Source organism: Xenopus laevis, chromosome 8S, assembly GCF_017654675.1.
Source record: "Xenopus laevis strain J_2021 chromosome 8S, Xenopus_laevis_v10.1, whole genome shotgun sequence".
Classification (NCBI taxonomy): domain Eukaryota; kingdom Metazoa; phylum Chordata; class Amphibia; order Anura; family Pipidae; genus Xenopus; species Xenopus laevis.
The window spans coordinates 101833854-101858262 of NC_054386.1; the positions used below are offsets into that span (position 1 = coordinate 101833854).

At 43.1% G+C, this 24409-nt stretch overlaps 1 protein-coding gene and 1 long non-coding RNA gene across 5 annotated transcripts; one reads left to right on the forward strand and one right to left on the reverse strand.

The window, feature by feature from the left end:
• Positions 1 to 929: 929 nt before the first annotated feature.
• On the reverse strand, positions 930 to 21828 carry adar.S (adenosine deaminase, RNA-specific S homeolog). Of its 4 annotated transcripts, NM_001088206.1 has the most exon segments (16): positions 930 to 2279; positions 2633 to 2757; positions 3633 to 3745; positions 4111 to 4293; positions 5497 to 5630; positions 5736 to 5855; positions 9332 to 9425; positions 9510 to 9681; positions 10440 to 10593; positions 10724 to 10938; positions 12234 to 12369; positions 12619 to 12752; positions 13413 to 13593; positions 14486 to 15728; positions 15765 to 16006; positions 16040 to 16398. In NM_001088206.1, coding segments are annotated over 16 exon segments (3810 nt in total). In that variant the 5' UTR covers positions 16366 to 16398; the 3' UTR covers positions 930 to 2041.
• On the forward strand, positions 21788 to 23355 carry LOC121397598. Its single transcript, XR_005963784.1, has 2 exons — positions 21788 to 21931; positions 22689 to 23355. It is a non-coding gene; the product is annotated as an uncharacterized LOC121397598 (long non-coding RNA).
• The last annotated feature ends 1054 nt before the right edge of the window (positions 23356 to 24409 follow it).

Here is a 24409-nt window from a genome sequence, read left to right on the forward strand (position 1 = left end):
GGTTTTTTCTGGGAGAGAGGCTTGCAAAAAGCAGCTCTTGGTCGCTACCCACTGGTCTTCTGGTTGGAATGAGCCAACCCCTTAGCCCTAGCCTGGTCCACTGACCACTTTGATTTTTATAAGCAGGCTTATGACTGCTGATTCTGTAGACAGGCACAGATGGACCAAGGATTATGAACTGGTCAACATATTTCTAGACAGATAGGTGAAGTCCTATTTGGATGCTATTCTAGTCTGCAAGGGGCCTTCCCCCGGCCAATCTTGCTGAAGATGGGATAGGTTTAAAAATTCTGTCAGAGCAAGGACTGGGCAGTTCATTGATGCAGTCCTTGCTACAACCTGCTGTATTTCCCTAGGGCCCAATGATTGGACCAGCCCTATATTGTCCACCTTATGAGGAGAGATCTCCTCAGAGTGGATCTTCAAGTGCATGGCCAACTTTAGACTTTCAGGTAATTGGCTGCAGGTTGGTCATTAAATGAAGGGATCTGCCAACAGCAGAGATGAGCCCTAAAAAGACAAGGATAGTTAAACTAAAGAAGTAGGTAGAAATGTTGTACATGATGTTTTGAGCTTCTGTACCAGCCCAAGGCAACCACAGCCCTTTAGCAGTAAAGATCTGTGTCTCCAAAGAAGTCACCTTTAATAACCTGGGGGTGAACACTGATAAGACTGGACCAATGATAATAAAATACGTGGGGAGGGATAACATGAGCATAACAAAAATCTGTCCCAGCATCCAATCATTACTTTACCTTTTACTTCTTCTAGTTGCAAGTGGCAACGAACCAGATGTTTGCTTTCAGTACTCCATGATCTAGTAACCCACAGTAATACGTGGACACCAAAACACATTTCTGTTAAAATGAGAGAATGACAATACACTGGCTGTGAGCAGCGGCCGCTTTTAGCCAGGAAATAAACAATCATGAATTTCCAGAAAATTTATTGGGGGAATGTTAAAAATCCTGACCCAAAAAAAACCCAACGGGAACAAAAATAAAATAATAAAAACATAGCATTTCTAGTAGGCTAAAGTCTGGGGGATGGATTGTGCCCCAATTATTTCTCTAAACAAAATATTGCATTAACAGGTACTTATAGCAATCAGACATGCACCGCGGTGCACGCAATTTTTTTTTTATTTTTACTAAATCACACAACTGCAGAATGCAAACCTGGCATTATGGCTGAGGGGTGGGAGGGGCTTAAAAATGGAAATCTTTCAAAAACGTTAAAAAAATTAAAAAGTGAGGAGGCAGAAAGGGTGAAGAGCTCAGTTAATCCATACCACCAGGATCTGCCCCAACCTATCCAATAAATACATACATCAGGGTGAAAGAGATGGAAATATTCCTTGCGTTTTTAAAAACCATCGGACAAAAATGTGCCGGGAAAATTCCATCATTTTGATTTGTAAACAAGACACAAGGAACTGTATAAAATACAGTGTAGTGATAACTGATCTCATTCACTAGGGGTCGGCAGTAGTGGTCTTCATCTAATTCATGGTGCCCAGCCTGAAATCAATTCTTGTGTGTTCCACCGCAAACCAAGATAAAGCACAAAAAAATAAAATCTTGGATTTTAACTCCATGTTGTTTGCGATAGGCGTGACAGATCACTGGTCGTAGTGCAGCTATAGCGACCGATACAAAATATACAACGATGTGGGGCGCTGAAATGGATTCTTCACTATATATTATTTAATCATGAAAATATACTGCAATGACGCTACATTCCGTGGAGAGATCTCGTTGGATGAGAAGCGGTGAAAACGAAGAAATGGGAATTGTACATTTATTTTTCAATATCTGCTTTAAAAATGAAAAAAAAAAAAGAGTCACGTGTTTGTTTCCACTTGTGTACGGGCGACACGGTAATTAAAAGAACAAAGGGGGCGGGGCCAAGGGGAGTGACGCGGATGAGAGAAAGCAGAGGGTTGCTAAATTGGGATATAAACATTTACAAAGACGATCAGTGCAGATCTGGTAACATTCCTTTACAGAAGAAAACAAAAAGAAGCGACGGAGAGGAAATGTTAAATGGAGAGGGAAAAGCATTTCTCCTCTTGTGGTTTGCTGATCCAGTTACCATAGCCCATCTCCTGCAGTGCCTTAAAGAACTGTCCCTTGGCAGTTTGGTAACTGGCGGCTGTGGCCTTGACGTCGCTGTAGCTGCTGAGCGCTAAGAGGTCGTGGCGCCCGCGCAGGAGGCAGAGTTCTTGGAACAGGGTAAACATGTGCAGTTTGGACACACGAGAGATCTCAAGTTTGGATCTGAAAGGCAATAGGAGGGATTTAGTAAGCACGCACCATTCCATTGGCCACACAGCTGAAGGGCAATCTCCCATTCAAGTCAGTGCGAGGCACGTGTAAAAACAATTTAATAGGGATGCATCGAATCCAGGATTCGGCCGAATCAAATCCTAATTTGCATATGCAAATTAGGGGCAGGGAGGGAAATCGCATGACTTTTTGTCACAAAACAAAGAAGTACAGAATGTTTTCCCCATCCCAATATGCAAAATTAGGAAACGGATTCGGTATTCAGCAGAATCTTTCGCAAAGAATTCGGGGGTTCGGCCGAATCCAAAATAGTGGATTCGGTGCATCCCTACAATTTAACTTACCCCTCGACTTTCCCTTTCGTTCCATCAAGCACTTCAGCTTCCTCGTCTGCCAGACACCAGTTCACGCTGGACTCTTTGGTCTTTCCCGTCTGCCGTGTGGAATCATAGACGCTGACCCGTCCAACCTATGGGCAGTTTTAGTGTTTAAAGGGATACTGTCACGGGAAAACATTTTTTTTTTTTTTTTTTTTCAAAACAAATCAGTTAATAGTGCTGCTCCAGCAGAATTCTGCACTGAAATCAGTTTCTCCAAAGAGCAGATTTTTTTATATTTAATTTTGGAATCTGACATGGGGCTAGACATATTGTCAGTTTCCCAGCTGCCCCAGACTACTTGGTGGTCAGACTGGTGGGAAAATGACCAGCAGGTGGGGCTGTTGTAACTAAAATTATTCATATTAACAGTACATGTATAAAAAAAGATATATAAAAAAAATGAATGTACATTGCAAAAGATCTTAGAATAGCCCCCTAATCAGTTTTACATTCACTTATTTTTAAGGTTATCGTATCCTTTAAAGGAATTGTTCAGTATATAAAATAAAAACTGGGTAAATTGATAGACTGTGCAAAATAAATAATTTATCCAATATAGTTAGTAAAAATGTAATTTATAGAGGCTGGAGTGACTGAATGTGTAACATAATGGCCAGAACACTACTTCCTGCTTTTCAGCTCTCTTGGTTTCCACTGATTGGTTAACAAGCAGTAACCAATCAGTTACTTGAGGAAGGGCCACATGGTTCATAACTGTTGCGTTTGAATCTGAGCTGAATGCTGAGGATCAATTGCAAAGTCACTGACTGACTCAGAGTTAGAGAGCTGAAAAGCAGGAAGTAGTGTTCTGGCTATTATGTTACACATCCAGTCACTCCAGCCTTTATACATTACATTTTTGCCTAACTACGCGAAAGGTCTGGAGATTTAACTAAAGAGGCGCACAGTACACATACAAAATCCACAGCACCAGGTATAAGAACTAAAGGGGAAATTCTGTTACCTCTGGGTGGTTGACGATATAAAGGTCCGGTAGTTGGTTCTGGAAAGCTTCTCCATTCCGTGACATGCGGCAGCAGATCGCGCGTGTGAGGTGACCTTTGCTGAACAGATAACCTGGGAAGCAAAAAAGTACTGAGCCTCTTCCATACAATCCCATGAAACTAGCATCAGAACCAGGGGCTGTTTTGAAATAACTGACTCAAAACATTTTATTACACCACAGCTCAGGTGGGCAACTTCTACAGCTTGTATTAGAGATCTCTCTTCATTTACAAGCAACTTAAATGGCAGCTCAGGCATACACAGCATCTCCACAAAGCTCAGGATAGTTCAATTTACATGACAATGTAATAATCAATAAATGTATACATACTGGCCAGTGTTAATCGATTGCTAAAGAAAAAACACTAAAGATTTTCATCCAGTGATGCTGGTGACAAAAAAAAAACCAAAAAAACATAGAAAAAATGTGCTCTTACCGAGTGTGAGAGAGCTGAGGTACACAGGCTCAACAAAGTGTGAAAGGAGGCCTCCTTGAAGGCCAAGTACATTCCAGCGCAGGATCTTATCACTGCAAGACATGGTACGAAGTCTTTCCCCATGCTGAATCCCATCCCAGGTAGGGACAATATCGCTGGACTCAACAGGAATTGTGCCCTCGCCTGTATGGGTAAAGCACCATGTCAATAATACAGACTGCATGAGAAATACTAACAGAGATCAGGTCTATAGAACTGAACCCAGAGCTCTAGGTGAGACCTTACCAGGGATCTATAAAGTGGTATCACTGTCTCTGTCCCCTGGGGATCGGGTCTGTAGAACTGAACCCAGAGCTCTAGGTGAGACCTTACCAGGGATCTATAAAGTGGTATCACTGTCTCTCTCTGTCCCCTGGGGATCGGGTCTGTAGAACTGAACCCAGAGCTCTAGGTGAGACCTTACCAGGGATCTATAAAGTGGTATCACTGTCTCTGTCCCCTGGGGATCGGGTCTGTAGAACTGAACCCAGAGCTCTAGGCGAGACCTTACCAGGGATCTATAAAGTGGTATCACTGTCTCTCTCTCTGTCCCCTGGGGATCGGGTCTGTAGAACTGAACCCAGAGCTCTAGGTGAGACCTTACCAGGGATCTATAAAGTGGTATCACTGTCTCTCTCTGTCCCCTGGGGATCGGGTCTGTAGAACTGAACCCAGAGCTCTAGGTGAGACCTTACCAGGGATCTATAAAGTGGTATCACTGTCTCTGTCCCCTGGGGATCGGGTCTGTAGAACTGAAACCCAGAGCTCTAGGTGAGACCTTACCAGGGATCTATAAAGTGGTATCACTGTCTCTCTCTGTCCCCTGGGATCGGGTCTGTAGAACTGAACCCAGAGCTCTAGGTGAGACCTTACCAGGGATCTATAAAGTGGTATCACTGTCTCTCTCTGTCCCCTGGGGATCGGGTCTGTAGAACTGAACCCAGAGCTCTAGGTGAGACCTTACCAGGGATCTATAAAGTGGTATCACTGTCTCTCTCTGTCCCCTGGGGATCGGGTCTGTAGAACTGAACCCAGAGCTCTAGGTGAGACCTTACCAGGGATCTATAAAGTGGTATCACTGTCTCTGTCCCCTGGGGATCGGGTCTATAGAACTGAACCCAGAGCTCTAGGTGAGACCTTACCAGGGATCTATAAAGTGGTATCACTGTCTCTCTCTGACCCCTGGTGATCGGGTCTGCAGAACTAAACCCAAAATATTTAAAGGCACTTTAAGTGAGGTACCTATATAGTGGTATAACTGGCTACTTTACTATGGCCAGTGAGCAAGAATGCAACTGAAGTCTAACTATAAAAAGGTTACGACATGGAGAACTTTAAGCAACGCACCATTTTCCACTTTAGTTCGCAGCTTGCCCTGCTTCACATTTTCAAAAATGGGACAGTGCTGGGTGTCTCCCTCTGCAGAAGGCTGGTCACTGCAGGATTTGTCAAACAGCGCCCCATCACCACAAGGAGCAGTGCTGCAAGACAAAAGCTGCCTCGTTACACATAGAAAAGACATGTACAAAATACAACATTTCAGAAACAGAAAAAGTGCCAAGGAATAAATCTGATCCCTGCTTTACCTTATATACAAGTGAAAGGTCACGCCAGGCCGAACCCTTAACATATCCCCTTCAGCTTCTTCAAATATACTGTCATCTGGCACGTCTGGATTGTACTTCATCAACTGACTGTACAGAAACCTGGGGAGACGAGCAGCATTAGAACATGGATTCACCACAAGGGATGACAAGTATATCGGGATGGGAACTGGAAATTCTATGTAGGCTCACAGAAAAAAAGAAATTCAATAAAATACATAATTGTTCACACCTGTGTTTAATCAAGGGGTGGGGGGTGCAGTGTTATACACAGGGGACGAGGAGGCATATGGATTTAAGTGGATGTTTTTTTTTTTAAAGGCTTTATTTAAACAAATAAACAAACATAGGTTAAAAAATATATATATTGATCAGTTAAGGGTATGTTTTAATATGACATTTTCTCACATATGATATCCCTGCAGCGAGTGCCAACCATTTGGTTTTTTTGGTGTGTTACGATCATTAAAGGAAAAGGAAAGTGTAAAATAGAATAAGGCTAGAAATGCTGTATTTTGTATACTAAACATAAGCATGAACTTACTGTACCACAAGCCTAATCAAATAATGATTTATGCTTTCAAAGTTGGCCACAGGGGGCTGTCATCTTGTAACTTTATTATACATCTTTGCCTGACCCTGACCCTGCACATGCTCAGTGTGGTCTGGGCTGCTTAGGGATCGTCATAAACAAAGCTGCTTGAGTTCTGCATGGCTGGGAAGTAAGGCGGGGGCTCCCCCTGCTGTTCATAAGTATGATTGTTTCCCTGTTTAGCATTTAGGGACCATCTGACAATTCCTTTCCACAGCAGTAAATGAAGGGAGAATTTCACTGCATACAGTCAGGTTTCTTATAAAAACGGTACACATTTTTTAATTGAAGTATATTGGAGAAAGTTTTCTTTTTCATTAAAGAAAGTAAAAATGGGATTTTAGTTTTTTGCCTTTCCTTGTCCTTTAATGTGGATGTGGTCTTAAACAATAAGTAAACCTTAAGGGATACATGTACGGTTAATATGAATGAATTTTGTTACAACAGCGCCATCTGCTGGTCAGTTTCCCACCAGTCTGACCACCAAGTAGTCAATGAAGTTGTCAGGAGAAAGAGGCTGCTCTGATGTTCTGCTGCCTTGACTACTTGGAATAATAAATAATGCATATAAATGACAAAAGTGCTTAGAATAGCACTCTTTTCAATTTTAAATTCAAAGTAGTCAAGGAAGCAGAACATCAGAGCAGCCTCTTTCTTTCTCCTGACAACTTCCTTGACTACTTGCTGGTCAGACTGGTGGGAAACTGACCAGCAGGTGGCGCTGTTGTAACAAAATTCATTCATATTAACAGTACATGTATCCCTTAATATCTTGGAATGAAAACAAAAACAATGTTTAAGTTACAAAAATGCTTAGAAACGCCCCCTCATTAATTTTATATTCACTAATTATAAAGTTTTACTTATCCTTTAAAAGTTCTTGTGTTAACATGGGTGTGTTTAAAGTGGGTGTGGCATTAAAACAGGGCGTGGCTTCCATCATCAGCCCTCCATCACGTAGGCCAGAAAAACTCCGAACTTCAGTAGCACAGAAGTTGGACAGCACTGCTCTATAGCCATAAAATGGTCTTCTTACTGTGGCCATACACAGGCAGATAAAGCTGCCAATGTCGGTCGTTTGGACCAATTTGACAGCTTATCTGCCCGTGTATGGGGGCTTCCGACAGGTTTCCCGATCGATATCTGGCCACAATATCGATCGGGAAGGTTTAATTTTTAAGCGACCGACCCGTCAGAGCCCCTTGGCGTATCGTAATTCGGCCGAACGTTCGAATTACCCCCGATATAGCCATGCCGTTAGTGGCATATCGGGAAAAGATCCGCTCGTCTGCCGATGTTGCCAAACAAGCAAATGTTTGAGTCTATAGCCAGCTTTAGTCTCCCATTGGTGACAGTGCCATACAAGTTTAGAATGTGATTATTAGCATGGAGCATGCCTTATAAATAATGTGCACTGCTGCTAACTGCAAGGAGAGGACAGCACAATTTACAAACTATACAGAGGCAATTTAAGAGGCTTGATTTATTATGGCGACAAGAGACCAGGGGTCTCTGCCTTTCGGGAAGGCCAGGGTGTGTGAGTGCTTCCTGGACTGTTCTACTATTGATTTATTATGGGCATTGGCTGCTATGATAGGTACATCAAACCTACTTCTTTGGTCATTTTCAGCGATCTTTAGTGTTCAACCTTCCCCAGGTAAGCTGCAACCTGGCAGCAAAACTTCCACCCAAACACAAGCAGATGTTATCCGGAAACCCATTAACCAGAAAATTATGGAAAGGCTGTCTCCCATAGACTCCATTTTAATCAAAGAATCGAAATCTTTAAAAACTATTTCCCTTTTCTCTAAAAATAATAAAACAGTAACTTGTACAAACTAAGATATAATTAAAAGGGGATCTGTCACTCGAAGAAATAATTCCAAAGCAGTTTCTATCATGTTTGTTGAGCAAAATAAATTTGACTTACACTACATTTATTATTTACATTTTGTTTCCCTCAGCCTTGGAATTACACAATCACAGTACACAGGCAGGAGCCACTTTGCGGACACTGCTATTATGTCTTAGCCTATGAGTAAGTGCCACAGCAGGCATGAAACGCGTTAGGGCATGTCTCTTATGTCCCAATACATTTTCCAATTTTTTAACTGATTGACTTATTATTGTTGGAGGTACTCACATCTCTCTTTTGAAATGTCTAAAGGTGGCCATAGATGCAAAGATCCGCTCGTTTGGCGATGTTGCCAAACGAGCGGATCTTTCCCCGATATGCCATTAACAGGCATGGCTATATCGGGGGTAATCTGATTGTTCGGCCGTATGGCCGAACGATCAGATTACGATGTGCCATGAGCTCCGGCGGGATCGGTCGGGTCAAAATCAAACCTGACCGATCGACCAAACGACCGATCTCCGCCGGGCGAAAGATGTCGGCACACGACACACACGATCCGAAAATCGTACGAATCCTCGATTCGTAAGATCCGATCTGTGTGTCTATGGCCACCTTTAGACATTCACCCTGGGACTGGGGTGAATTGTGAGTATATACTCCAAGATTTACTTAGTTTTTGCATTATTAATTATTTTGAAGTAGTACCAATTCATATATATTTTTTCTGGCATTGGCACAAACCTTACTAAGACACTGCTATTAAGACAAGTTGTGTATCACCTCAAAATCTTGTGTATACACTAGAATGGGGGGACCTAATACCCATACACAGTGCCCTACACAATTAAAAAGTGTTAGAAGGTTGGGGAATGTGTGGAGTGAAAGTAATTGACTGCCCCGCCTGTATTTGATTGACAGCGAAGATATTTAAGCACCTTTATTACAGGTATGGATGCTTTAATGAAAAAAAGAATTTGGGTTCCCAGTTTAATTTGCCAGGTCCCCTTTAATCCTTATTGGATGCAAAACCAGTCTATTGGGTCTATTTCATGTTTATATGATTTTCTAGTAGTTGGGATGTTCTCATTTTGGAATGGGGGAGGTGATGACAGAAATAGAAGCGATTACCTTATAAATCCTCGTCGGGACACAACCTCTGCGTGACAATCATTAACCGTCTCTCCACTTAAACTCAGTTCTTCTCCCTTGACACAGCGGTTCCCTGTTGAGACAAACATCAGGAGATTGCTGAAGGAGTATGGAATGATATGGGTTACTAAAGGCAGAAGAAAAAGGAGATACCTACCAGTCCCAATGCTGACCACTGTGCCCAAGTCATCGCTGCTCTTCTTCATGATAATAGCAGCTAGGATCTTTCTGCCCATCAGGCTATTCTGGATTCTGGCTGTTAGGTTATTGAACTTCTGGTGACTCAACATGGCAATCTGGTCATGGAAAGTACTTCCGCTCACCGGGAGCTGCAGGATGGATAAAAGGAAAAAATGCTTAGATTGATGGCGTAAGACTGTTAGCCCAATTCTTTCTGAAACTGCCTCTGGCTAGTGGTGAAAGGAACAAACAAACCTACTTTCTGTGCACTTCCTGAATAGCCAGTTACATGTATGGATGCGGACGACTTTTAGAGAAAGTAGCCGAGTGAAAAGCTCGGTAATTAAAAGTCTAATATCGAATATTAAGATAAGCTACAAAAGCAAAAGGATCTCTCTGTACGTTTTATCAATTCAGATGACTTTATTTTCCCACTGAAAGCCTTAAAGGGGAACTATCACGAAAATTAAGATTTAATATAAGCTTCATCATTCTGAAATAAACTTTCTGAAAACAATTAAAAATTCTGCTTTGCAATGATAAAGTTTATCTTCACTATTCCTCTCTCAGCATCTGTTTCTCTTCATTCTCTCTTCATGCAGCAGTTGGGTGTCAGATATTCATTGACAGCTAGACCCAATATATCTTATAGGGGGGCTTCCTTTCCTAGCAGATGTATTAGAGCTCACTTAAATAAATGATTCCAGTACAAACAAAATCTGAAAAAATAACTGCCTTTTGCACAAATTCTTTATTTAGAGAGTCAGGATTTCTGGTGATTTACTAGAGTGAGCTCTAAAGTTTCTTATTTCAGAATGATGTAGCTTATATTAAATGTTAATTCCCCTTTGATCTGCAAAATGTCTGTCATCTGTGTTGCCCCTACCATGTATTCTTAGTTACCCACTTCTGCCATGATATCTCCTTCCCGAGCCGCCTTCTCTGCTTCACCGATTAGGACCCTCAGGGCGGCATCGGCAGCTTCAGCCTTGGCTTGTTTCTTGTTAGATGCGCTAACGGCTGGGAACCATCGACCGCCAACCTTTGCTTGAAACACAAACCTGTGAGACAAAGAATAAGTATTTCTGACAAATGGGTCTTTATTCAAGGGAACACTTGGGTGAAGGATTGGCTGATCCCTGGCTCAACAAATATATTCATTAACAATAAGTTTGTAAAGTGTACACCTACTTGGGGTCATGGGGAGGTCCAGTTTGGTTGACCATTTTAAACTCCGCTGCAAATCCCTTGGCACGAGCATACTCCAGAAGGCCGCTAACCGGGTTGGCATTCAGATATTTAATTAAGTCCCCAACGCTGGATGACTGAGCCATTTTCAGATCTTCTGCAGAAAGTTCTGGGATTGCAGGAAACTCAGTTGGGTTGGCATTGTAACTTGGATCAAACTAAAAAGGAAACAGGAGATAAGTTAGATTTTTCACAACACACTATCTGGGCATCCCTACCAAAATCTACATTTAAAGGGCAAACAACAATCTTCACAATATGGACAAGAGTTAACAAACAACATCTAAATTGTACAGTGCGACAATGAATGCACAAGCTGGATACAGAAAAAGGAAAGCTACCAAATCAGTTTATTGTCAATAGATTAGCCACAATAGTGCAACACTATTTTGCAGAATGCTTTACTATACCTGAGTAAACAGCTCTAGACGCTCTCTCTGTTTGTTTGTGATAGCAGCTGCCATATTAACTTAAGAGTGACATCACTTCCTGCCTGAATATCTCCCTGCTTACTCATAGCTCTGGGCTCAGATTACAGCAGGGAGGGTAGGAGGAACAAACTGAGCATGCTCAAGCCCTAGCCCTGGAGGTTTAAGCTGAAAACAGGAAGTCTGATACAGAAGCCCATGAGTACACAATAGAAGGAAAGAAATGTGCTGTTTCTTTTGACAGAGGACTCAGAGCAGCATTACTTTGAGGGGTTACTGGTGTATTTATATAGAGCTTTCTGATAAAGCTTACTTAAAGGGATCCTGTCATCGGAAAATATGTTTTTTTTTCAAAACGCATCAGTTAACATTGCTACTCCAGCAGAATTCTGCACTGAAATCCATTTCTCAAAAGAGCAAACAGATTTTTATATATTCAATTTTGAAATCTGACATGGGGCTAGACATTTTGTCAATTTCCCAGCTGACCCTGGTCATGTGACTTGTGCCTGCACTTTAGGAGAGAAATGCTTTCTTGCAGGCTGCTGTTTTTCCTTCTCAATGTAACTGAATGTGTCTCAGTGAGACATGGGTTTTTACTATTGAGTGTTGTTCTTAGATCTACCAGGCAGCTGTTATCTTGTGTTAGGGAGCTGCTATCTTGTTACCTTCCCATTGTTCTTTTGTTTGGCTGCTGGGGGGGGGAAGGGAGGGGGCTGATATCACTCCAACTTGCAGTACAGCAGTAAAGAGTGATTGAAGTTTATCAGAGCACAAGTCACATGACTTGGGGCAGCTGGGAAATTGACAATATGTCTAGCCCCATGTCAGATTTCAAAATTGAATATAAAACAATCTGTTTGCTCTTTTGAGAAATGGATTTCAGTGCAGAATTCTGGTGGAGCAACACTATTAACTGATTCATTTTGAAAAAAACTTTTATTCCCATGACAGTATGCCTTTAATTTTAGCCTTTCCTTCTCCTATTAAGAGGATATTTTCTCTAGTTTGTGAAACTTCTTTACCTTCTCAGGCTGCAGAGCGCCCTCTCCCAGGAGCTCCCGTACAGCTGCCTCAGCTGCTAGATGTTTGGCCATCTTCTTGTTGTTTGCCACTACGGGAGGAAAAGTCTGGTTTCCAATCTTTACAGTATAGGTGAACCTACAAATAAGAAGACAGTAGAGGATATAACACAGCGAAAGGGCAGTTCCATCCAAGAAAAACTTATGACAAGTTCTAGACTGGTTCCTTGATAAAATACAATTGGTTTCATATAGTTACATGGATTAAAATGCCATTTTGCTCAACTGCACTCGATTCACAAGGAATTCAAAGTGTCCTTGTCCTCCAATCTACTGTAGAAGAGCGCTCCAAGATGTCTGACAGCCTGCAGTTCCTGCTGGGACTTACTTTGGGTCATGAGGAGGTCCTTCTTGTGAAACCAGCTGGAATTCACACATATTGCCAGACTTCTGCCCGTGTTCCATGAGAAGGCTGATGGGATTTTTGTTGCAGGAGAAAGATGGCTGTGCTGGCACATTCTGCTGTGAAATCAAATGGATAAACATTTCAGAGAGATACGCACTGTGGGAAAAGTGCAAGATCTAAACTGGAGGTGCAAGAACACACACAACCAGGGTAACTGCTGTACATAACAGGATACTAATCTTACTGATGGACAGTGCCAGTTCCTTAAAGGAGAAGGAAAGGATAAAATTTTGTAACCTTTATCGGAAAGGTCTATATAAATACACCAGTAACCCCTCAAAGTAATGCTGCTCTGAGTCCTCTGTCAAAATAAACACATTTCTTTCCTTCTATTGTGTACTCATGGGCTTCTGTATCAGACTAACTGTTTTCAGCTTAAACCTCCAGGGCTAGGGCTTGAGCATGCTCAGTTTGTTCCTCTCTCCATCCCTGCTGTAATCTGAGCCCAGAGCTATGAGTGAGCAGGGAGAGACTCAGGCAGCAAGTGATGTCACACAAAGCTAATATGGCAGCTGCTATCCTAAACAGAGTGTTTCTAGAGCTGTTTACTCAGGTATGGTAAAGCCTGCAGAATAAATATAGTGCTATAGCTTGCACTATTGTGGCTAATCTGTTGTCTTTGGTAGCTTTCCTTCTCCTTTAACAAACAGGCCACGTATTAGTATACATATCTGAATTGTCTGGAGGCACCCAGCACCCCCACTTGAAGCACCCACCTCTTCTTTAACTTCTGGAACTTGCGTGTTTTCTGCCATAACCTCATCTTCTGTCCCACCCTGCTCTTCGCGGAGGAGGATACGAAGGGCCAGAGCTGCTGCATCTTTTTTGGCTGTCTTTTTGCTGTTGGCTTCAGCCACTGGGAAGCGGCGACCATCGATTACTGCCTGTATTTTGAACCTAAGGCGAGGGGATAGAAAAGTGATTGGCATTGTACAGCAGAAACTAAAAAGGTCACGTTGTGAGGATGGAAAAAAACATTACGTTGGGTTAAAAGGTATACAAAACACTGAAAACCACAGAATAACTGCAAATTAGGGTTATCAGTGTAATAACTGCCTACTAAGCTTGTTATGGAAGGCTCCCATTGATGCTCATTTTAAAAAGCAATTGGCTTAAAAGGGATACTGTCATGGGAAAACATGTTTTTTCAAAACACATCAGTTAATAGTACTACTCCAGCGGAATTCTGCAATGAAATAAATTTCTCAAGAGCAAACAGATTTTTTTTATATTTAATTTTGAAATATGACATGGGGCTACATATTGTCAGTTTCCCAGATGCCACAGTCATGTGACTTTTGCTCTCATAAACTTCAGTCTCTCTTTACTGTAAGTTGGAGTGATATCACCCCCCTCCCTTCCCCCTCAGCAGCCTAACAACAGAACAATGGGAAGGTAACCAGATAGCAGCTCCTGAATTTAAGATTACAGCTGCCTGGTAGATCTAAGAACAACACTCAATAGTAAAATCCAGGTCCCACTGAGACACATTCAGTTACATTAAGTAGGAGAAACAACAGCCTGCCAGAAAGCAGTTCCATCCTAAAGTGCTGGCTCTTTCTGAAATCACATGACCAGGCAAAATGAGCTGAGATGCACCTACACACTAATATTACAACGAAAAATACTAAAAACACTTGCTGGTTCAAGAATGACATTTTATATGGCAAAGTGAATTATTTGCAGTGTAAACAGTGTTATTTAGAAATAAAAACTACATCATAAAAATCATGACAGAATCCTTTAAAAACTACACTGGAGGCTTTGTTATAATTAAGGTTGGCCTTACCGGGGGTCGTGAGAAGGTCCACTCTGGTTGAGGAGAGCAAAGTCACACTGCTGGGAGCAGTAGTGGGTAAATTCCAGGAGGCCACTAACAGGGTTCTTCTCTTGGCACGACAGGAGCTTATCTAAGCGGCTGAATTCCTTGACGGGTTCATAAGCCTGTGGGTATTCCATCCCGAGTTCCTCCTGGGTTACTGCAAGAGCATCGGCTGTGTTTATAGTGTTCATAGTTTCGGGGACGTCATCAGAGGCCCACTTGCCATTTTCAAAGTCATCAAACTCATTACCCCCCTTTGCACGCTTCCTCGGAGGTTCACCAGATGCCTCCAATGGGGGCACATTTTGGTCAGCAATAAAAACTCCACTTGGGGCTTGCCCCTCGGCAAGCTCGATATTGCTAGCTTCAAGCACTGAGGCGGCTTGTTGCCCGTTTTCGAGTTCCTTCTCAGCTGGCGGCTCACCTTTTGTAGCTTCTTCCAAATTCATCTCCATCTGGTGAATTTCGTCTGCCCTTTTTTTAATCAAAATCCTTTCTCGCTTCTTATCAGTGAGAGTCCATTTCACAGGGTTTGTACTAGCCTTGCACGCCTCACCTTGCTTTTCCAGTGTGTTTAAGATCTGATTGAGTTCGGGCATTTTAGAGATCCCAACATTCTTGCGAATGATTAAGGTTGTGGATGGTGGAGAATTGTACAGGAATTCACAGACTTTCTCTTTGTTTCCTGCCATGTCCTCGGGGGAGCAGGTGACTAAAGTGTCTTCAGAATCCGAGGAGTATGACCCTTCTACTGGAGAAGAGTTTTCCTGATAGCTGCTGCCACTGCTTGGGGTCGGTGGTGAATGGGAGGCAATAGAAAAGACTCTCCACAGTGGTGGAGTCCCAGGATACCGGCAGAGCAAACCCTTTGTCTCAAATTTGTATAGGAAATGGTTAATGCGCTTTCTTTCCACCTTAAATTGCCAAGCTAATGCTTTTGCTGTAAAGGTTTTAGTGCCAATTTCCTTGAAGAAGGTCAACAAATTATTTTCTAAGAGGTCATGAGATACTGTCAATGATCCGAAAGCTTGGGAGAGACTGTGGATATATGGAGGAGGTCCCTGGTTGCCCAAATGAGGAGAAGCAGGAGGTCCCTGGTTGCCCAAGCGAGGAGAAGCAGGAGATCCCTGGTTGCCAAAGCAAGGAGAAGCAGGGGATCCCTGGTTGCCCAAGCGAGAAGAAGCAGCAGGTCCCTGGTTGCCCAAGTGAGGAGAAGCAGGAGGTCCCTGGTTGCCCAAGTGAGGAGAAGCAGGAGGTCCCTGGTTGCCCAAGTGAGGAGAAGCAGGAGGTCCCTGGTTGCCCAAGTGAGGAGAAGCAGGAGGTCCCTGGTTGCCCAAGTGAGGAGAAGCAGGAGGTCCCTGGTTGCCCAAGTGAGGAGAAGCAGGAGGTCCCTGGTTGCCCAAGCGAGGAGAAGCAGGAGGTCCCCGGTTGCTGAAGCGTGGAGAAGCAGAAGGTCCCCAGTTGCTGAAGCGTGGAGAAGCAGAAGGTTCCCGTTTGCTGAAGCGTGGAGAAGCAGAAGGTCCCTGGTTTCTGAAGCGTGGAGAAGCAGGTCCCCGGTGGCTGAAGCGTGTAGGAGCTGGAGGGGCTTGCAACAGAGGACACTGTTGTGTAGGTTTGGATGGGTAATAGTCTTTTGGAGGGGTGCGGTATGCGTACCAAGCAGCAGTGGGAAGAGGAGATGCCGAAGTGTTTCCCAAGAGGAAGTTTCTCTGCTGGTCACGGAAGCTCTGTGCCTGGTATTCCTGTTGGGGGAAAGGATAAGTCGCAGGATTAGGACCCTGGGGGTAGCAGTTAGAAGTTTGGTACATTGGCCTAGAACCTTGCACTTTTTTAGGTCCTTTGTTCATTACTTGACCATATGCAATTCAATTGGGAGCTGCGGCTGATGGGTAGGGGAGGCTGCCTTTGCCCTCCGCTTACAGAACAGCTGAAAGACCCTGTTAAAAGGAGAATAAATAATGAACACACAAGCCCATACATTCACTAGCGCACACAACTACTGCAAATAGAAAGGCACCCTTAACTGAAGGCAATGGCATTCTAAAGACAATTTGCAAGCTCAAGGGGGCAGGGACTTGCATTCCGTAGGTAATCTGTGATTGGCCAATGCTTGTCCTCAATCAGTACTCCTAGTGTAAAATGTACAGCACTGCGTACACAAGCAGCACTATACAAAGAGAATGTCCCTTTATAGCAGGTTCACTGTTTCTTAGACAAGCAAGTGTTACAGAATGAAACAAGGGGGTGAGAGGACGGTGTTCACAAGAGCTTACAATTGAAAGACTCGCACTGTGTAACAATTCACTTCTATAGAAATAAAAAGTGACAATGCCAATTAACTGGACTGACTAAAAGAGAAATAGATAGTCCAGTATCTTTATTTGTGTTGCCCATTGTATTAGGCACATCAAACACCTTTCCTGTATTTAAACCTGAAATTTCAACGACAGTACGACCCTCAACAACGCAAGATCTTTTCAGGAGACCTTCATCAAGACCAGGACGATCTTCCAGGCTGACAAGACATATTTAGGCTACTGTCCCTTTAAATCCACCCTTTGAGCCAAGCAACGGCTGCCTAAGAAATGCTGATATTGCCACAGTTAAGGTGGTTTCTTTTTCCAAAAAAGGAAAGGCCTTACCTGTGGCTTAGAGAATGGAGAGAGGGAGACTGCATGGGACAGCATGAGAGACACCTTCATGGATGAGCAGAGAAAGTTATAGGAGGAAGGTTCAGCCTGAGGACAGGAAAACAGTGGCCGATCATAGGAGTAGCAACCGGGGCCACCGGAATCTGAGCCACAGCTCACGGGTCTGGTGTTTGTGGGAGTAACTGGGAGGCAAATCCAGTCTTTCCTGGTTAACAGCCACTTTATGTTTCGGTTTCCTTTCTCGGCAAATCTCTCCCCTTCTCCTTCCTTAGTTATTAAGCCAAGGGGGCGGAGTGTCCCATTCACAGACAGTCTGTAACCGCCGTCACTAGTAACACATGCTTAAAGGGGAACTATCGCAAAAATTAAAATTTACTATAAGCGTCCTCGTACTGAAGTTAGAAACTTTTAATCAATTAAAACAAATAAAAAGCAATTAAATCAATTCTGCATAGTTTCTGAAATAATCAAGTGTATATTCACTATCCAACTGTCAGCATCTGTTTCTCCTCATTCTCATGCGGCAGTTGGGTGTCAGATATCCATGGACAGTTAGATCCAATATATCTTATAGGGGGTTCCTTTCCTAGCAGATGTATTAGAGCTCACTCAAATAACTGATTCCAGCACAAACAAAATCTAACAAAATAACTGCCTTTTGCACAAATCCTGCATGTAGAGAGACATGATGTCTGGTGAGTTTAATAGAGTGAGCTCTAATATATCTTCTAGGCAAAAGGAGCCCCCCCTATAAGATATATTGGATCAATCATCCGACACCCAAAGCGTGAATAAAGAGAGAATGAGGAGAAACAGATGCCGAGAGAGGAATAGTGAAGAGAAACTTGATTATTTCAGAAATGATACAGAATATTTAATTGATTGTTTAGAAGGTTTCTAATGTCAGTATGCTGAGGCTCAATACATGCCCGTGTCTCCAAGCAGCAGGGCCCCTAAGCCAGGCAGTGCCACACACACTTGGAAACATCAACACCAGGAACTGTTCAGCTGCCTTAATATTCAGCACACAGTTAACTTCCCCTTGGGAAACATCCCAGAATGCACAGCTGCTCAGATACTACCTTAAACCAACTGAAAGGCCTGACTACAAAGACTGGTAACACTGCCCCCACCCAATAATTTAACTCTTCATTAACCAGCTGTGCAGCAGAACAACATGCCCAACAGCTGTGCAGCACTCATAAAGCAATGCTGAGCCATGAAGGGTTAATGCTTCCACAGCAGAAAATCTCCATATATTGAACAAGGTCACAGGGACCTGAAACCAACTCCCCCCACCCCCTCAAGCACATTCACCAAATCAATTAACCATTCCAGCACCACAATGAACAGTACACACAATCACATGCAGCCACTGACCCCAAACTCTCAATCTGCCTTTGCACTGGCTGGAACACCCCAACCTGAAGGATAATTCTAACAGGTGCTTATTTGTACCCTGGGTACCCCTGGAACTATAGCAGGGTGACTGTTACCCCAATGTTTCTATATATCTGTAACCTTGTTATGAGCTAAGGGAGCCCAGTCTGAAGGTCAGTTAGGGGGAGATTTGGGGTGAGTGCTTATTTGTACCCTGGGTACCCCTGGAACTATAGCAGGGTGACACCCCAATGTTTCTATATATCTGTAACCTTGTTATGAGCAAAGGGGGCCCAGTCTGAAGGTCAGTTAGGGGGAGATTTGGGGTGAGTGCTTATTTGTGTCCTTTTAGGGGGAGATTTGTGCCCTGGGTACCCCTGGAACTATAGCAGGGTGACCGTTACCCCAAAGTATCTATCTTTAGGTTTTGCCAACAGAAATGTGCATGGTGTTTGTTAATTCTTGCAACTAACAAGGATTCAAAGAGCCATAAGATGTTGCCTTGTTCAGTGCAGGAAGCCCTATCCACTGAATCAGTGTTGAAATAAGGGGGTTACACGGCTCCTTTAAAGCTCTCAGAGGTGTGCGACAAACCTAATTATGAGACAAATAAATTATGCAATCTCTGTCCATGTCGCAGCCCCTCTTACCCCGTCACTCTTCAGTTAACACAGTAACAGACACATTAGCAAAAGTAACACACATACATCAGGAACAACCCTCTGCGCTCAGCAATAAGAAGTGTCAAAAACTGAAGCAGCACAAACAGGCGGAGTTTGGTGAAGAATCGAGAGTCTGCATTTTGAGCTGAAATCTGCCGAAATCTGTTTTTACTGCTTCCATTCGACATATCTGAACGCGGAAAAGAAGGACTATTGCGTATTTTAGCTGATTTTGGCCCAGTGTGACCCGAAGCTAAACGCGCTTTTCAGACAAGTCACCAGAAATAAAGACCTTTTCAATTACTTTCTATGTGTCTTTCTGAAACAGCTGCTCTGTGAACAGTTCTAATTTGAGTTATTTAGTAACATCAGATACATTTCTCATCTTTGCTGAATCCTGGAGTTTAATTAAAGGCAGTTGGACAATTTGCTACATTAGTTGATACATTTCTCCGCAGCATCTGAGGAATATTAACTATCAATTGTAACAAATTAAAGTGCTGCTGTAACAGTGAGCTGCCACACTCAAACACCAATTCAATTATAAAGGGGATGTTCACCTTCAAACACTTGTTTCAGTTCATTTGGTGTCAAACAGATCACCAAAAAGAACGACTTTTTCCAATTACTTTCTATTATCTATGTGTGACCGTATTTCCATATAGATGTATAAAGTTTCATTTTTCACCTTCTAAAGCAGCTCTGGAAAGGGGGGTCGGCGACTCTAACTGTTCTAAATTGATACATTTAGTTGATACATTTGTTATCTTTGTCCCTGTTGAGCAGAATCCCCCGTTTCATTAAAGGCAGTGGTTAGACTTGATACAATAGTTGCACTTATATTCCACGGATACTGCTGAGAAATGTATCAACTCATTACATCAATTAAATGTAGCAAATTGGAACAATTCAGATGCTCCTGGGTCACTGAGCAGCCAGACTGAGACCCTGGAGACACCAACATTAAACTTTACATTTACATTTTTGGAAAACAGTAAAAGATGGAAAGCAATTAAAAAAAAAGTCTTTGTTTATGGCGAATGATCTAAAAACAACTGAACAAGTGGTATATGCGCATGGTGCCTCAAATAACCTTAATAAACAGCAAATTATTTTATAGGTGGTAGTTACCCTTGAACAAATAAATACAAATATAGAGAGAAGGAATGTTCTGGGCACACAATAAGCTATACCCTCATACTGTACTGTCTAAGGGAAACAATATGGCACCTCCTCCTCCCATATGTATAAATACAAATATACAGAGAAGGAATGTTCTGGGCACACAATAAGTAATACCCTCATACTGTACTGTCTAAGGGAATAAATATGGCACCTCCCTCCTCCCATATGTATAAATACAAATATACAGAGAAGGAATGTTCTGGGCACACAATAAGCTATACCCTCATACTGTACTGTCTAAGGGAATCAATATGGCACCTCCTCCTCCCATATGTATAAATACAAATATACAGAGAAGGAATGTTCTGGGCACACAATAAGCTATACCCTCATACTGTACTGTCTAAAGGAATCAATATGGCACCTCCTCCTCCCATATGTATAAATACAAATATACAGAGAAGGAATGTTCTGGGCACACAATAAGCTATACCCTCATACTGTACTGTCTAAGGGAATCAATATGGCACCTCCCTCCTCCCATATGTATAAATACAAATATACAGAGAAGGAATGTTCTGGGCACATAATAAGCTATACCCTCATACTGTACTGTCTAAGGGAATCAATATGGCACCTCCTCCTCCCATATGTATAAATACAAATATACAGAGAAGGAATGTTCTGGGCACACAATAAGCTATACCCTCATACTGTACTGTCTAAGGGAATCAATATGGCACCTCCTCCTCCCATATGTATAAATACAAATATACAGAGAAGGAATGTTCTGGGCACACAATAAGCGATACCCTCATACTGTACTGTCTAAGGGAATCAATATGGCACCTCCTCCTCCCATATGTATAAATACAAATATACAGAGAAGGAATGTTCTGGGCACACAATAAGCTATACCCTCATACTGTACTGTCTAAGGGAATCAATATGGCACCTCCTCCTCCCATATGTATAAATACAAATATACAGAGAAGGAATGTTCTGGGCACACAATAAGCTATACCCTCTAAGGCAAACAGTGTGACTGCTTCTACTTCAGCTTCCAGAATCCCCTTAGAGGCTGACTTGGCAGAGAATGGTGAGAGTTGTAGTTCTACACTGAGAGGCTAAAGTGTCATTGAAACAAGGCGGGCAGGGAGCCAAAGCAGAGGAGCCACATTGGGAAAGGGATCTGAAGCAGGAGGAAGAGTTCACCTCTCGCCCCGCCCCCTCCGCAGTCCAGAGTCACAGGAGACCCGGCTGTAGCTCTCAGAACAGCGACAGGCGAGTGACCCCACCGCAGCCCTTCCCGGCACTGATCATAAACACAGACGCGGCATTTTCTCTTTCCTTACCGATCCCGTGGTGGCGGCGGTGAAGCCCTGCAGCCCCTCTTTCTTTGTCCACACACGCCACTGCTTCCGGCCGGTAAAGTTCCGCTTCCGGAGCAAAAGAAAACGAAAAATCTCCCGCCCAGGAGGGAACTCACGAGCCGTAGAGAGCAACGTCACGCACAGAGGCTGGGGGGGAGTGGCGAAAGTCGAGCATGCGCACAACGGAGCGGCCTCTTGTGGCGGAAGTGGGGAAGTGCTGGGGTGAGTGTTGTTTGGTTTCCCGCCAATTCAGAAGTTTCATTTCTTTTACGTGTTCTGTGTAAAGCATTATGTTTGTTCATATGTGTGTGTGGGGGATTTGATGTGGTGGTTTGTGACTGACAAACTGGAATCTCTTTGAACACTTTTCCCCTCATGTTTTAGTCAGGAAGAGGAGCCCTTCCACACACCTCCCAACATTTTGGAAGTAAAAAGAGGGACAAAAAATTTTTTCCCGCACGTAGCGCAGCAATTTTTGGACCACACCCCTTTCTGTGGCCACACCCCCTAATTACCATGTTTGTTTTACAATATTTGGCAGGTTAAGAAAGTTTGAAAATATTTCTCCTTATCTAAACTGTGTTTTTGTGTCTCAAAATTGTTACAAAGTATCTTATTTGCACCTGTGGCTGTTCTGGGCTCTCTGCTAAAAGCCAATTAAGTGAGAAACTGTGTTTCTTTTTCTGGCTGTTCAGTGCAGAGAAAAGAGGGACTTTCCAGTACAAAAGAGGGACTGCGGGTTGAGCTGTCAAAAGAGGGACTGTCCCTCCGAAAAAGGGACAGTTGGGAGGTATGCTTCCACATAAGTGTTTGGTCCAGGTCTTGTAACCCATAGCAACAAGTGCTTGCTGATCGTCTGCCATGGGTTACCAGACCTGTGCAAAGCTTGGGACTTGTACTAGCTGTCATTTTTCAGTGTAAAGTGGCTGTTGTGGTGGTTTTCATTCTTCTCCTTCCCCCCTCTCTTGTCTTACCTCAGTCGCCTCATCCGTCACAGAGTAATGGCGGCTCACCTGCCAACGAAGAAGGACCACATTCTGTGCTGTGTGTGGAGCGGAGGCAGAAAATTCACTTTGTAGCCAGACAGAACGGCCGCCTGCAGCTACACACACTCTGGGGGTGCCACCTTGTCTGGAGAAAATACCAAGAACCTTCCTACATTTTGTCTGTATGCGGGCGGTCTTACCTGTCAGCGCAGGACGCCTGGGGTTCAAGGGATACTGTCATGGGAAAACTTGTTTTCTTCAAACACATCAGTTAATAGTGCTGCTCCAGCAGAATTCTGCACTGAAACATACCTCCAAAAATTTTGGAAATAAAATAGGGACAAAAAGTTGTGGCGTGCGTAGCACGGCATTTTTTTGGCCACACCCATTTTGTGGCCACACCCCCTAATTACCATGTTCATTTAGGGTTGCCACCTTTTCTGGAAAAAAATACCGGCCTATATATCGGGCTTTATTGTATTAAATCCATCATACTACGACAGAGCGAATATTTTCACTACAACTAAATGATGCAGAGTAGCTATCCTTCAGTAATACTAATTGAATGCATGAGCTTAATGTTATGCAGTTGAACATGATTCTTCAAAATGTAAATGTACAGTTAAAAAACGACTATAGTTGTATTAAATAGCAACTACACACCTTGTGCTTTTTTTTTACGGCAGCAGTAAGCAACTCTCTCGCTAGCTCCAAACAAAGCACCAAGTGAAAATCTGAAGCAAGTCACAGAAACAACTACCAGGTCGCCATAGCAACCAAACGCTCCAATGACGCGCAGGCCCCAGACTCCTCACCCAGCTTTATATAATAGCTGCAAACTTTAACCCGGGTGCATTAGAATATACATTTGTATATATAAAAGACACTGGTGAAGACTGTAGTACAGTAAAGCATAATGTCCAACGGCGATGAAATCACGTCAGTGGGCAGAGTTAGAGCTAAGGGGTGGAGCTAAAAGATGTATTGGGCGGGCTGGGAGCGCAAACTTCCTGCTGTGGGAAACTGTGCGAATTTGTGGGCGTGCATCGCAGCGTGTACTTCCTACCGTAGATCACTTTATAGAACATCGGTGTTCCAGTTCGTCATGAGGTTCCGCTCTAAGATAGTCACGGACGTCAGCTGCCTGAACCACTCGTGTGTTGTGTATACCTATTTCATGTGGCGCACTTGTAGCCTCCCTCCCCTCCGCCAGCGGGATGCGGGACAATTGAGTCCACTATCCGGGACAGACAGACAAAAACGGGACTGTCCCGCGGAAAACGGGATGGTTGGGGGATATGCTGAAATCCATTTCTCAAAAGAGAAAACAGATTTTTTTATATTTAGTTTGAAATCTGACATGGGGCTAGACATATTGTCAGTTTCCCAGCTGCCCCAAGTCATGTGACTTGTGCTCTCAGTGGCGTAACTAGACCCCTAAGGGCCCTGGTACGTAAATTTACAACTGGGCCCCCCTACGCAACACTGCCCCCCCGTCCATTGGACTGCAACACAGTCTTCATTATAATCAAATAATTTAACATTTTAAAAATGATTTCCTTTTTCCTCTGTAATAACAAAACAGTAATTTGTACTTGATCCCAACTAAGATAATTAATCCTTATTGGAAGCAAAACTGCCTATTGGATTTAATGTTTATGTGATTTTCTAATAGACTTAAGGTATGAAAATCCAAAATACAGAAATATCCATT

Coding starts and splice junctions, on each gene's coding strand:
- adar.S (XM_018231900.2), bottom strand. CDS start 16,365: ATGAACAAAGGACCTAAAAAAGTGCAAGGTTCTAGGCCAATGTACCAA. Junction 12,753..13,412: donor TTCCAGAAGTTAAAGAAGAG/GTGGGTGCTTCA, acceptor TTGATTTCACAG/CAGAATGTGCCAGCACAGCC. Junction 3,746..4,110: donor CCTCAGCTCTCTCACACTCG/GTAAGAGCACAT, acceptor TTTGCTTCCCAG/GTTATCTGTTCAGCAAAGGT.